The sequence below is a fragment of the Balaenoptera musculus genome, chromosome 15, assembly GCF_009873245.2.
Source record: "Balaenoptera musculus isolate JJ_BM4_2016_0621 chromosome 15, mBalMus1.pri.v3, whole genome shotgun sequence".
NCBI lineage: Eukaryota > Metazoa > Chordata > Mammalia > Artiodactyla > Balaenopteridae > Balaenoptera > Balaenoptera musculus.
The window spans coordinates 30,408,446-30,422,170 of record NC_045799.1 but is presented as its reverse complement, the minus strand read 5'-3'; the positions used below and the strand labels follow the sequence as shown (position 1 = coordinate 30,422,170).

At 41.1% G+C, this 13,725-nt stretch overlaps 1 protein-coding gene across 3 annotated transcripts in view; it reads left to right on the top strand.

Annotated features, from left to right (window-relative positions):
* Window positions 1-13,725, top strand: part of C15H20orf194 (chromosome 15 C20orf194 homolog) — a 147,407-nt gene that overhangs the window by 124,769 nt on the left and 8,913 nt on the right. For all 3 annotated transcript variants that reach the window (XM_036826165.1, XM_036826166.1, XM_036826164.1), the window contains 3 exons: window positions 7,424-7,559; window positions 10,077-10,163; window positions 13,443-13,549. In XM_036826165.1, the coding sequence (XP_036682060.1) occupies window positions 7,424-7,559; window positions 10,077-10,163; window positions 13,443-13,549 (330 nt within the window). The remainder of the gene's footprint in view (window positions 1-7,423; window positions 7,560-10,076; window positions 10,164-13,442; window positions 13,550-13,725) is intronic.

The following is a 13,725-nucleotide window of genomic DNA, read 5'->3' as shown; positions in this document are numbered from 1 at the left end:
AAGATGAAACCGCTCATGATGGCCTCTTCACCCTGTGCTCCAGATAACTGCTGTACCTTGTCTTGAAGATGGCATTTCCTCTTGGCAGGTAGCAGATTGCATAGCTGGCCTAAGGAATGCTGGGGATAATCCTTTTGCTTGTTTCTCCACAAAGCAAAGCCCCTTTTCTATGTCCAATTCCTGACCTAGAATCCAAAGCTCACAGTGTTTGTCTACATGGTACTCATGGGGCAGACAGGACTTTGGGCAAGGTGTCTGTCAGAGACTCAGACCCTAGCCTTTTCTCAGGCAGGCCAAGCCTGTGCTTGTGACCCTGCTGCATGCCACTCAGGTTGGCACATTTGCAGTAGTCTGACTCTCCAGTTTCTCTGCCCAAGAAGATGCTAAGTAGTGTCCTAGGGCCTTTATAGATCTTCTCTCAGCCTTTCCTTACTCCTCACTGCAAGATCCACCACAGCTATTCTTGTCTTCCACCCCTGGGAATGTCATGGGCCTCTTGCAGGAGCCGGCTCCCATAACTGCCATCTCTGGAATGTGCTGAGCCTTCTAGAACGCTGCCTGCTACCCCACTGTGCCACATTCTGGGCCTGGCTGCCTGGCCTTGCTTTGCTCAGTTTCCAAAGGCCCCAGCCACTTCCTGTGGCTGCACCAGGACATGGGGTTCTGGCAGTAGGCTCAGCAGGCTGTCCTCACTGCCTCCCCACAGCCTCCAGAGTGACCTTTCTAAATGGGAATGGGAGCACAGGCACTACCAGTGTCACCTTTGTTAGGAGGCTTTCCTGAAACTCTAACTGCAGGTGGTCCATCTTAATGTTAAAGCTTATGAACAAGGAAGGCATGTGAGGAACCTTTTTAAAATAGAATAAACAAAATGCAGACATATTCTCCATTTGAATTCCTAAGTCTTGTGCTGTTACCACATCTAGGCCATACCTGAAGACCTTGAGAATAGAAGTTTTAAGTGTAGGAGAAGCTGTTAAGAAAATGTGGTTCTGTATATTCCTATATACTTGTATATGCATAGACTATCTGAGGAGGCATACCCAAAATCTGGTTATTAGTGGTTGCCTCTGGGGAGGAGAAATAAGGCTCAGGGTGCCAGAGAAAGGAAGAAGAAACTTGAACACCCTTTTGTACCTTATCAATTTTGCACCAAAAATATATATATACTAATAAATCTTAGAAACCTTTCCAGATGGCTGTCTGATGAATGGTACTTGCTCAGACCTGCAAGTGGGAGAATTTTTGGCATGTGGGCACCCACAGCTTAGTTTCTTAGGCAGCTGCCTCGGAGGTCAGGTTGCATGTGTCTTTTATTACACTTCATTCATTCTTTCATTTTTTCAGCAAATCTTTATCTAATGCCTGCTGTAACCCAGTCCTGGGGGATTAAGAAAGGCTTCTGGAAGAGGTGCTATTCAGATTGTCTACACCCTGAAGGAGGAGTTGGCCCTCCTTCCAAAAAACGAGAGAAAAGATGGCTCCAGGCAGAAGAAACAGCAAGATTGAAGGCCTGATGGTGATTAGAGTACGACTAGGGCCCTGAGGAAGTGCAGCATGCAGATAGATCAAGCAGGCCAAGAAGTTTAGATATCAGCCTAAAAATAATTGGAATGCATTAAATATTTTAAGTAGAGAAGTGACTTGATCAGATTTATGTTTTTGAAAGATTACTCTTACTACAGTAGGAAGAATGAATTGTAAAGGAAGCCTGGAAGTAGAATGAGCAGTAACCTAGTGAAGAGAGAGCAGTGGTCTAAACCAGGCAGATGGTAGCAGGGACTGAGAGTGGAGGATGGACGATGGCCCAGGTTTGGGGAACTGGGCAGTCGGTGTGCCTTTCACCAAGTGACCACTTGGATGTCAGGGGAAGCCATTGAGGAAACTCACCCTTGAATCCTCAGAGGTCTCTCAAGCACTGTGCAGAGGCATATGGGCCATATTTACCTAAGGCCGACTGACTTGCTGTGGAGCACTAACAGATACCTGCGAAGAGCAGGACTCATGTCTCAGAACCAAGGAACCAATAGATTCCCAAACAGTGTGTAAGCACTCAGGAAGCAGATTGTGTGCTCAGCAGTCGAGCCCTACCTCCTGACATCTATGATCCTAGGCATATTGTATACCCTTTGTGTGTGCCCTGTCCCCATTGTTACACACGACCATTGACATGAAGCTCCTAACCCCTGTTCCCTGGTTGCGAATGGAATGTGTTTATGAGGTTAGATTCAGTCTTTAGAGTTTTGGAACACTTTTTATAAGTATGATTGGTGAGAGGAAGGAAGTATCACTAACTTCTGCCTCAGACCAGAGGCAGGGGCCAGGGGTCCTGGAAGTTGCCTTCAAACCAGTGATAGCCACTCATCTAAACCATGGGCTCAGCAGCCTAGGCTGGTGAGAGTCATGTGACTTACCTTCCTGCTTGTTGCTGTGGCTAAGGTGTGCCACAGCCACCTCTGTCAGTCTGAGGAATGGATCGGTCCAGGCTCCTTGGTGTACATGTAGGGGTCCCATTCCCAAATGATGAGATGGTGGTGGTAGTAGTGTCAGGTTGCATTTAATGAGTTCTTACTCTCTGTAGCCTGTGATAAAGCATTTCACAGATAACCTGGAGATATGTGTTCCCATCTGACAGAGGAGGAAATTTGGGCTCAGAGAGAAAGTTGAGCAATTTGCCTAATGTCACCTATGAATAATTAGTGGAACCGAAAATTCAGACTCAGGTTTACTTGGCTCTAAAACCCATGCTTTAATCTTTACCTTATGCTATCTTTTTACATACATGAAGAAGATAAATAAAAATATAAGCCCTATATTTTAAGCACTGCCTGTGTTATTCAAAGGAGCTCTCGTAGCTCAGAGAAAGAGAGACAGCAAGGTGGCATGAGGGGAGGATTGGGATGGTAAGGTATTAGAGAAGATTGTAAGGAAGAAGTAAGCTTTACCAAAAAATTTTTTAAAAGGGCTTAAGTGAAAAAACAAGGTACAGAATGGTATAGTATGCCACTGTTTGTGGGAAAAATGTATACATACACATTTACTTGTAAATACTCAGCACATATCTGGAAGAAAACTCTGATAAATATGGTTGCCTCCAGGGAAAGAAGTAGGTTGCTGGATAGGAAGGGAATTTACTTTCTCTGTGAACCCTTCTGTGCATTATGAGTTTTGCCCTCAAAAACTAAGTACAGCTAATTCTTTAAAAAACAAAACACTTGACTGAAGTAAACAGTATTAGTAAGAGTCCTCTGTACTGAATATTCATTATTCAGGATCCTACAATTACAGGGTTACTTAGGAAAGCTGAAGTCTCATAATTTAGAGACATTCACTTATGAACTAATCGTTTATAAAACTAGTCTCTATTAGTAAAAAGATTGATGATGAGCATTGAGTCTTCTTAGGTATAGAATTAATTATAGGCCTCCCTGGTGGCGCAGTGGTTAAGAATCCGCCTGCCAATGCAGGGGACACGGGTTCAAACCCTGGTCCGGGAAGATGCCACATGCCGCGGAGCAACTAAGCCTGTGCGCCACAACTACTGAGCCTGTGCTCTAGAGCCTGCGAACCACAACTACTGAGCCTGTGCGCCTAGAGCCCGTGCTGCACAACAAGAGAAGCCACCGCAGTGAGAAGCCCACGCACCGCAATGAAGAGTAGCCCCCGCTTGCCGCAACTAGAGAAAGACCACGCGCAGCAACGAAGACCCAATGCAGCCAAAAATAAATAAAATAAATAAATTTATGAGAAAAAAATTTAATTATAACACCTATGAGAATGCTATTACAAAATAGAATATAAATGTTGAAAATCTCAAAAACCTATAAATGAAATTATATTTAATAAAAAATTAGGAGGCAACAAGAGAGAGATATTACCTCTACATCTTCTCAAGTGGGAGATCAGTAAATTTCAAAGCTGTTAAGTCAAGTTGTAAAGAGTTAGTTATACTCTTTAAAGATACAAAATTATCCACTCGGGCTTCTCTGGTGGCATGGTGGTTAGGAATCCACCTGCCAAGTCAGGGGACACGGGGGTGAGCCCTGGTCTGGGAAGATCCCACGTGCCGTGGAGCAGCTAAGCCCATGCGCCACAACTACTGAGCCTGTGCTCTAGAGCCCACGAGCCACAACTGCTGAAGCCCACGCTCCTAGAGCCTGTGCTCCACAACAAGAGAAGCCACTGCAATGAGAAGCCCACACACCGCAATGAAGAGTAGCCCCCGCTCGCCACAACTAAAGAAAGCCCGCGCGCAGCAACGAAGACCCAACACAGCCATAAATAAATAAATAAATAAATTTATAAGAACAGTAAAACTTTAAAAAAAAAGTAAGTATCCACTAGAGGAACTATAAAATTATTAATGTAACCAACCAGAACGTGATAGTGGAGAAGTGGGACAAATTTAAGGGTATATGAACTTCCTTGTCTGTCATATGGAAAAGTCAAAAGACATTGTCTAAAGGTGACATAAGGATAGCTATCGTAAGAACATAAAACAGACTATAAGCCCACCACTTATCAGAAGGAAAGCAGAAAACAGAATGCAGAAATCATACTGCTAAAAGTTAAAAAAAAAATTTTTTTTGAATAGAATTCCACATAAACAAGGTAACAGAAACAAGGTGTCAGTAAATATAAATGGTATAAACACCTATTAAAAGGAAAAGTATCTCAGATTAAACCAAAAAATAGAATCTAATTATATGATGTTCTGTACAAGAGGAGCATCTAAAACTAAGTAAGGATGGTGATAAAAGAACGGACAAGATATAACAAACGAAAGAAATGGGGTTGATATTAGTAACAGCAGGGTTGAATACCAGGCAAAATATTGAAGAGTCTAAAAAGGGCAGTTTTGGGAGTTTCCTGGTGGTCCAGTGGTTAAGACTCCGTGCTTCCACTGCAAGGTGCACGGGTTCAATCCCTGGTCGGGGAACTAAGATCCCGCATGCTGCACAACACGGCCAATAAATAAATAAAAGGGCAATTTTTAATGATAAAGGACACCATCTACAACCTGTCATGAATATTTCTGTACCAAATAATTCAAAAGAAAGCATATACCTTTAAGTTACTATGTTACTAAACAAGAAATAATTTTTTTTTATTGAGATATAATTGACATATAACATTGTATTAGTTTCAAGTGTATAACAGAATGATTTGATGTTTGTATACATTGCAAAATGATAACCACAATAAGTTTAGTTAACATGCATTGGCTTACATAGTTACAAAACAATTTTTTTCTTATGATGAGAACTTTTAAGACCTACTCTCTTAGCAACTTTTAGTTATTCAGTACAGTATTATTAACTGTAGTTACCATGCTGTACATTACATTTCCATGACTTATTTGTTTTATAACTGGAAGTTTGTACGTTTTGACTCTCTTCTCCCATTTCTCTCACCCTCTACCCCCTGCTTCTGGCAGCCACCAGTTTGTTCTCTGTATCTGTGGGCTTGGTTTTTGTTTTTGTTTTTTGTTTTTGTTTTTAGATTCTGCATATAAATGAGATATAATGAGATCATATGGTATTTCTCTGTCTGACTTATTTCATTTAGCATAATGCCCTTGAGGTCCATCCATGGCAAGATGGCAAGATTTCATTCTCTTTATGGCTGAGTAACATTCATATATGTATCATATCATATATAAGATAGATATATCTTAATATATAAGATATATCTATCTTGTATCTCCTTTATCCATTCATCCACTAATGGACACTTAGGTTGTTTCCATATCTTGCTATTGTGAATAATACTGCAATGAACATGGGTGTGCAGATAGCTCTTCAAGATAGTGATTTCAGTTCCTTCTGGTATATTCCAGAAGTGGAATTGTTGGATCATATGGTACTTTTATTTTTAATTTTTTGAGGAATCTCCATCCTGTTTTCCATAGTGTCTGTACCACTATGGAATTGGCATTCCCAGCAACAGTGTACAAGTTTCCCTTTTCTCCACATCCTCACCAACACTACTTATTTCTTGTCTTTTTGAGAACAGCCATTCTAACAGGTGTGAAATGCTGTCTCATTGTGGCTTTTTTAAATAATGAATTAAGCATTCAACTTAAGAAGCTAGAAAAAGAACAAGAACTTTTTTAAAGCTAGATTATAATAAAAAGGATTGAATCTATAAACCAGATATATCTAGCATGTTAAGCAACACTATGGAGATGCAATCAGCAAAATCTAGACTGAGAGAAATATACAAGATGCAGTTTTTCAACAAATAAATCACAAAGAAGTAAGAAGAAAACTATAGATTGAAGGAGAATTATGAGATGCATCAGTGAAATATAATGTATAGGCTTTGTTTGGTTCCTGTTTCCAAAAAATTAAGAAAATATTCTTGAGACAGAAAAATTTGAATATGGACTAGATATTTTATATTAAAGAATTTATTGTTAATCATTCATTTTTTTAAAGAGTCCTTATCTTATGATAATACATACTGAAATATTTTTGGATGAAATAATAGGATGCCTATTATTGGCTTCAGAATCATCCAGTGGGGAAGGAGAGGAAAGGAGAAAAGGTTGGGGTATGGTATAGAAGAAATAGTTAGCCAAATGTTGATCTTTCTTGAAGCCAAGTGATGGGCTCGTGGGCGTTCATTATACTATTTTTTTCTACTTTTGTATATGTTTGAAATTTTCACAATATTAAGTGAATAAAAATGGTTGAATAGCACAAATGCAAATGATACTATAGCAGAAATGGTGTATATGCTGTGATCCTAGCCATGTAAACATAAGTATGGAAGAGGTATTACAATTGTGTTGGCATGGTGGGATGTGGCAAATTCTCTGATTTCGAAATTATCTGTAGTGCTGTGGATTTTACTTCTATATTTTCACAGGAAGGTTGAGAGTGATTGTGGCCCACTCCACAACCTCTCTTTACATGCGCCACCCTTCCTTACTGTGTCACTCTGTGAATATCTTTGTTAGCACTTACCTTGGAACTGTGGGTCCATGGGTGAGACTTCTTGACTGTGCAGTCTTTGAGAATGGTTAGCACCTGACATATGGTTTGTGCTTAGTACACGTCTGTGTTCTGAACTGGTGAAAAGTCACTGGCACCAGTTCCTGATGAGGTTAAGTACGTGGGATATAGAAAGGGCCCTTAGATGAAAAAGCTCCAGGTATCAAAGCGGAATTAAGAAGACAGAGGAGGTTAGGAGGTGAGGCAGCTACAGAGTTGAGGCCACTCACTCCAAGAGGTTGCAGTGGCAGAAAGAGGAGCAGAATGATGGCTATGTATATCAGTGTTGGGTGTCAGGGGTGTCTACATGAGGGGGCTGCTAGAAGGGATGATCAGGGGAGGGAGCAAGGGCTCACATTTGTGCAAACCCTCAGCCCCAGTCAGGACTCTATAAAGACTGAACTGTTTTTGGTTTTGTTCCCCAGGCCTGGTGAGTAATGTTGTGTTCACCAGTCACACCACAGAGCAGAGGCACCCTCTCCTCATTCAGTTGCAGAGCCTCATCAGAGCTGCCAATCCTTCCGCAGCCTTCATTCTTGCAGAAAATGGGATTGTCACCAGGTAAACTTACCAGTTCACTTCACTCTGCAGGACCAGCCACTTTCTCAGATGCAGCAGTCTGGCTATGGCCCACTGGGTCTTTCCACTGTATCAAAGACCTGAGCATTTATAAAAGTCAGGTCTTGAAGTGCTTTTGATACTGTGTAAAAATCACCAAGAGGACCCCACATGTTAATATCCTGTACTGTTTTGAGATGTTTTGTTTTGATGCATTCACGTTCTCATCATTAAAGGATGGAAGTCAAGACTCTCTCAATGTTCTTTGTGTTAAGATGTGAGAGAAATGGCATAGAAACATAGGGAAATTATATCTTTACTTCATAGACCTGGGTTCAAATTACAAACTAAAAATAGAGAATTAGTGACTTTGTGTGTATGTATGTATGAAAACATCTTGTCATATAGCAGTTTTGTTTGCTCAATAAGGTGCTAAAAGGTGTATACTTTTCATATAGTTTTGACTTTTGAGCATTGCACATATTTTACACATTCAAAAATTAAGTCAACAAGGAGGGAAAAAATACAAACAAAAAAGTGAATCCATCTGTATACCAAAGTAATAAGAACCGTACATATGCAAAATAATTCAAGTAGCTTCTGAGCATAATCCTCTGTTGGAACCCTGATTCCAAACAACATCACTGATTAGAGAAGGGAGATTATAAATATGAAATGGGAAAGGTAAGGAAAAACCCTGCAAATGTTGGAGTTGAATTGGGGGACTCGATATAAATTCATTATTTCAAAAAAAAAAAGTATATTCCCTAGCTCTTTCCATTAAAAGGGACCAGAAATAATACTCTTTCCATTAAAAGGGACTAGAAATAATAATAACAATTAATACTTCTACCTCTAGATCTTAATTTCTAAGTACCAATCTCCGCTACAAGGTATCAGCACTCTTTGGAGAATTGGCTGATTGCAGGTTTAGGGAGTGAAAGTACAAGGTGAGCCTAGTACATTTTATGACAGAAAAGCAGGGAAGTATTCAAAGATTAGTGGAGATATGTCGAAAGGATACAGAAGCTAGCTTAAGAAGCTCCCACTAGGCAAATTTGGGACAACTTGAGTATATGAGAGAACCATGATAATAATGGATTATATAGCACGTGGAGTAAAATGAGTCTGTGGTGATACTAAAAAAAGGGAGAGGGACAGAACAGTAAAACTCTTCTTTATAGAAGAATGCTAGCTAATGAATAAATAAGGATTTATAGTACTAGAAAGTCAGCATTTTGTAACCTTTCATATAATACTTGATCTAGGCAAGAATTATCAATGGATGCTAAAAGCAGTGGATGACAGATTGTTGAGGAAAAGGATACTCACTTGTCTTGAAATATCTGTCACGGGACTTCCTTGGTGGCACAGTGGTTAGGAATCTGCCTGTCAATGCAGGGGACACGGGTTCAATCCCTGGTCCGGGAAGATCCCACATGCCACAGAGCAACTAAGCCCATGTGCCACAACTACTGAGCCTGCTCTCTAGAGCCCGCGAGCCACAGCCACTGAGCCCATGTGCCCCAACTACTGAAGCCTGCGCACCTGGAGCCTATGCTCTGCAACAAGAGAAGCCACTGTACTGAGAAGCCCGCGCACTGCAACGAAGAGTAGCCCCCGCTGTTCCGCAACTAGAGAAAGCCCGTGCACAGCAACGAACATGCAAAGCAGCCATAAATAAATAAATTAAATTAATTAATGAATAAATAAAAAGTATCTGTCACTCCACAGACTACTTACTACTTACAAAGAGGGAAAAGTACCTTCACAATGGAGAGCTCTAATCTAGAAGACATGACATTGACCAAATGATTAAACTTAGCAAGACCACTAATGGGATAAACTGACGTCATGTGCCTCCTTTGTGACACTGTGGAAAGGACACAATATCACTTGGCCATTAATCTTGCCAGAAATGTTTAGCTGAATCTAATCATGAGGAGCAACCAGACAAATCCAGGTTGTGGGACACAAGACAGCTGGCATGTACTCTTCAAAAATGTCAACTCCATGAGAAACAAACAAACAAAAAAAAGTTGGAGGAATTATTCCAGACTGAAGGAAAATAAAGATTATAAATTAATGAGCAATTCTTGATTGGATCCTGAGTGCCCTATCCCCCCAAAAAGGGGAAATTTGAAAATGGATATATATTAGATCAATACTTCTCCAACTTTAATGTGCATATGAACCTCTTGGGGATCTTATTAAAACGAGGTTCTGATTCAGTAGGTCTGGAGTAGGCTGGAGATCCTGCATTTCCACCAAGCTCCCATGTGGTACCAGTGCTGCTTGTCCTCAGTATTAAATTCCCTCAGTGTGATAATACTGTTGCGGTTCTTCCAGAGAATGTGCTTGTTCTTAGAGATGCATACTAAAGTATTTAGGGGTGAAATAACAGAAAAAAAAATATATGTATGTACTTGTATGTGTGTATGGGGGTGTAGAGAGTAAGCAGAATGTACAGGTTAAGGTTAATAGGTCTAATTAACCTGGATTTTCTGTATGTTTTCAAAGGAATGAAGACATTGAACTGATTCTCTCAGAAAATAGTTTTTCGAGTCCTCAGATGCTACGATCTCGATATCTAATGTACCCTGGCTGGCAAGTATCATCATTGAAAAGTAGCTAAGATTTCTTTATAAACTCAGTGATTTATTTATTTACAGGACAGAAAAAGAGAAAGTGAAAATACCAGGTGTGCTCTAGGAGGGTGACAATGGCAGCTGCAACAACCTGCCATGTCCCAGTAACCACTGGCCTTGCTGGAAGCCCAGTGATCCACATCTTGGGGTCCAAATTGAGACCCTTGCTGGATGTTGAGACTTAAGGAGTCATCTTATAGGCCTTAAGCACAATGGTATCCTTTGTTTCCTCTAGCCTCTAGTGAGGGTGAGGTGGCCGCCATGGAACCAAGGAGTTATGACCCTCCCGGGTGAGAGAGTCTCTCCTGAGAATAGTCAGTCCTCTAGGGTTCCCATCTGACAGGTAGGTTCCCTGCTGTTGTGGCCCAGGGGATGTTCTGTGCTCTGCAGGTGGCCTCCTAGCCTGAACCTGTCCTCCAGATAGGAGAGGAAGAGAAAAGAGAGTGTGAAGTACACTGTAATCATATTTCCAGCATCACTTGAGCACTTACTGTGTGCTACACATTGTTCTAAGACTTCGCTCTCCAGTACGGCAGCCACTAGCCATATTTGGCTACTTAATAAAATGTAAATGTATATTAATAAAAATAAAGTAAAATTTAAAATTTAGCCTTTTAGTCACACAAGCCGCATTTCAAGTGCTTAACAGCTACCTGTGACTAGCAGCTACTGTCTTGGACAGTTCAGATCCAGAACATTTCCATCATCACAGAAAGTTCTGTTCACAGTGCCACTCTAAGAGTTCAACCTGTGTTATCTCATTCATCCTCAAACCAAGCCTGCAAGGTGGATTCCATTATTTTCTTCATTCTAGAGATAAGGTAACTGAGGCAGCAAGGACTTAAATGTCTTGTCCAAGTAAATGAAAGAGTTGGGTTTCAAACCCAGGTTGTGTGGCTTCAGAGCCTGTATTTTTTTTTTTTTTGAAGTATAATAGATTTACAAAGTTGTGTTAATTTCTGCTGTACAGCAGAGCCTGTACTCTTAACCACCATGCTGCACTTGTCCCTGTATGGAATGGATAACTAGTTTTGCTCTGTTGAAGGTTCAGGGGAAGACAGTTGTTAAAGCTTAGCCAAAATTGATCCCTCATGTTGATTTGGATCATCTTTATTATCCTCACTCACTTCCCTCAGCTACCTCTGTGTGTCCTCCAACCACCCCTTACATCACCAGTATTTTGTACCAGCAAAAAACTGATTGTACTATCCTGTTTAAAAAAAAAAAAAAGGTCAATATGTAAAATTGAAGGTTTTCAGGCTTATTTTTAGAAGGAACCTCTGGTTTGAGTCACATCATACTTAAACAGTGAGTAAGTGGATCATTCTTTATGCCTGAACAAGACAATAATATCTTAGCTAAAAAGAAAAAGATGGAGTTTCTGGGGTGAAACTCTCCTCTCCAGTGGCTGCAGCTACTGACCTTTTTGCTGCCCACACCTCTGGGCCTGGTCCTGAGACTTCTGTCATCTCCACCTGGTGCCTAGGGAAGCACCTATTCTCCAGTCCATACCAACTCATTGTGGGCATGGCATACATTAACCTAGTTCAGGGCACAGACTTTTCTGGAGGCAGACCGATCTAGGACAGAGCCAGGTATGAGGGAGTTCATTAGAAGTCTCTGTGAATCTAGAGTCTGAAATCTTCCTTTATCAGGAAGATCAGTCCTTGTAGAGAATCAGAGATGGAGGGGCCTCAGAATCACCCTTCAGGCCCTCCCTTCCAAGTTCATTCCTAGGAATCAGATGATTTACTCTTTTAACAAGATGGCAGTCATCAGATTCTTGCTCATCGCTATACATTACTCCCCTCTCTCCTTGGGTGAGGGCCACCACCTCAGAGTGAACAGGCTTTAGCTGCAGGATGTGCTCAGCTTTGTGCTGTGCAGATTCTCAGCCATTCCCCTCCCACAGCCCTCTGTTGTCATCGACCCCACCCCCACCTCCCCTGGTAGAAGGGCTTGTTCCTAGTCTGTAAGGAAACCTTGTACTCTTCCCCTGGCCCCTCCAAATTCCCCTAAGGATACAGCCTCTGAACACAGAAGCCTGAGAAGCCCGTGGTCTCCAAATCTCATGTTTGGATGGGGAGAGAACAAAAAGAACATGTCAGTCTTGCAAAAATGTTATGCCACCACCTTACTTTAAAGAAGTTGCTTTAAAGAGTAAGATACTTTCAACAATGTAAAATTCAAAACTGCAGTGCAGTTTTCAACAAAGGAAACTAATAAGAAAATACAGTAGACTGGAGGGAAGTGTTTGCATCAAATGTGACGAAGGGTTAATATAGTATTTGGGAAGCTTGTTTAGATACTTAAGAAAAGTAACCCATATTATATAGCTGTGAACAGTCCACTTGAGACCAAGTATAAATGGCAACTGTGGTAACAGAATTCCATGTAGGTAATACTCAAATGCAAAATGGTGCCTCACTGTTGCTTTGATTGACACCTGTTACATTTAGGCAAAAATATCTATAAAATTCATTGCTGGGGGAATTGTTGTGAAACTAGTACACTCATCTACTGCTGGTGGTGGTATAAATTACCCATGAGATGTTATGCCCTCCTGGACTGATTCCAATCAAGGGATTCATCTCAATGAAATCATTCAAAAGAAGGAATGACAGTTTCATAACTTTGGAAGCTGGGTGGTAGGAATTCATTACACTACCCTTCTATCTTTGCATATCTTTGAAATTTTCCATAATAAAAAATTAAATTTTTAAAATGCTGCGTTCTTAATGAGTCTTTGGCAGTCAGTATGTCTGCTGAACTCAAAACTGAGAAAATAGATCAGAGATGCCCCAGCCCTTTAGTTCCTTCTGGCGAGACTGCACATCCAAATGTAGTCTGTTAAACTGCCCTCAGTGAGGGTGGGGCATAGTGGGAGCCCTGAAGAGAGTGGGAGGGGATCCTGAGGAAGAGCTCCAAGGGTACCAGGAGGGACCCCTAATCCCAGTTGGGATACTGGCAAGCTTCAAAGGTAGAGGGGGTCTTTGACTTTAAGGAATTGCTAGTCCAAAGAAGGTAAGACCTTCCTGCTCTAAGGGGACAAACATGCTTCTCAGTCTCAAGATGAAAGAGACATAAATGCTTTCAAATAAGTGCTTTGTACACAAAATGACGTACAATTAAGGGAGAATTCAAATATGATAAGTGATATGTAGTTCTTTCCAATGTAGTATGTAGTAACACTCAAAGCCCCAATTACTTGTATTTATAATTTTTTAAACCTTTTAAGGTATGAAGGTAAATTTGATGTTGGATCGGTCTTTCCATTAATGGTTCAGATTTGTGTATGGTTTGGTCGTCCCTTGGAGAAGACTCGCTTTGTGGCCAAGTGTAAAGGTAAGCCTTGACCGGGACGTGTCCCAGACACTGGTAAAAGAATGCCCCAGAGTTGTCCCCACTTCCTGGCACCATTTTAGCATTCTGTGTGTGCTGTCTCTTCTCACCATTTGGGTCTGAAAGCAGGCAGAAGAATCTGAGGACCCAGGAGTCCCTTACCCCTGGGAATAGTGGCA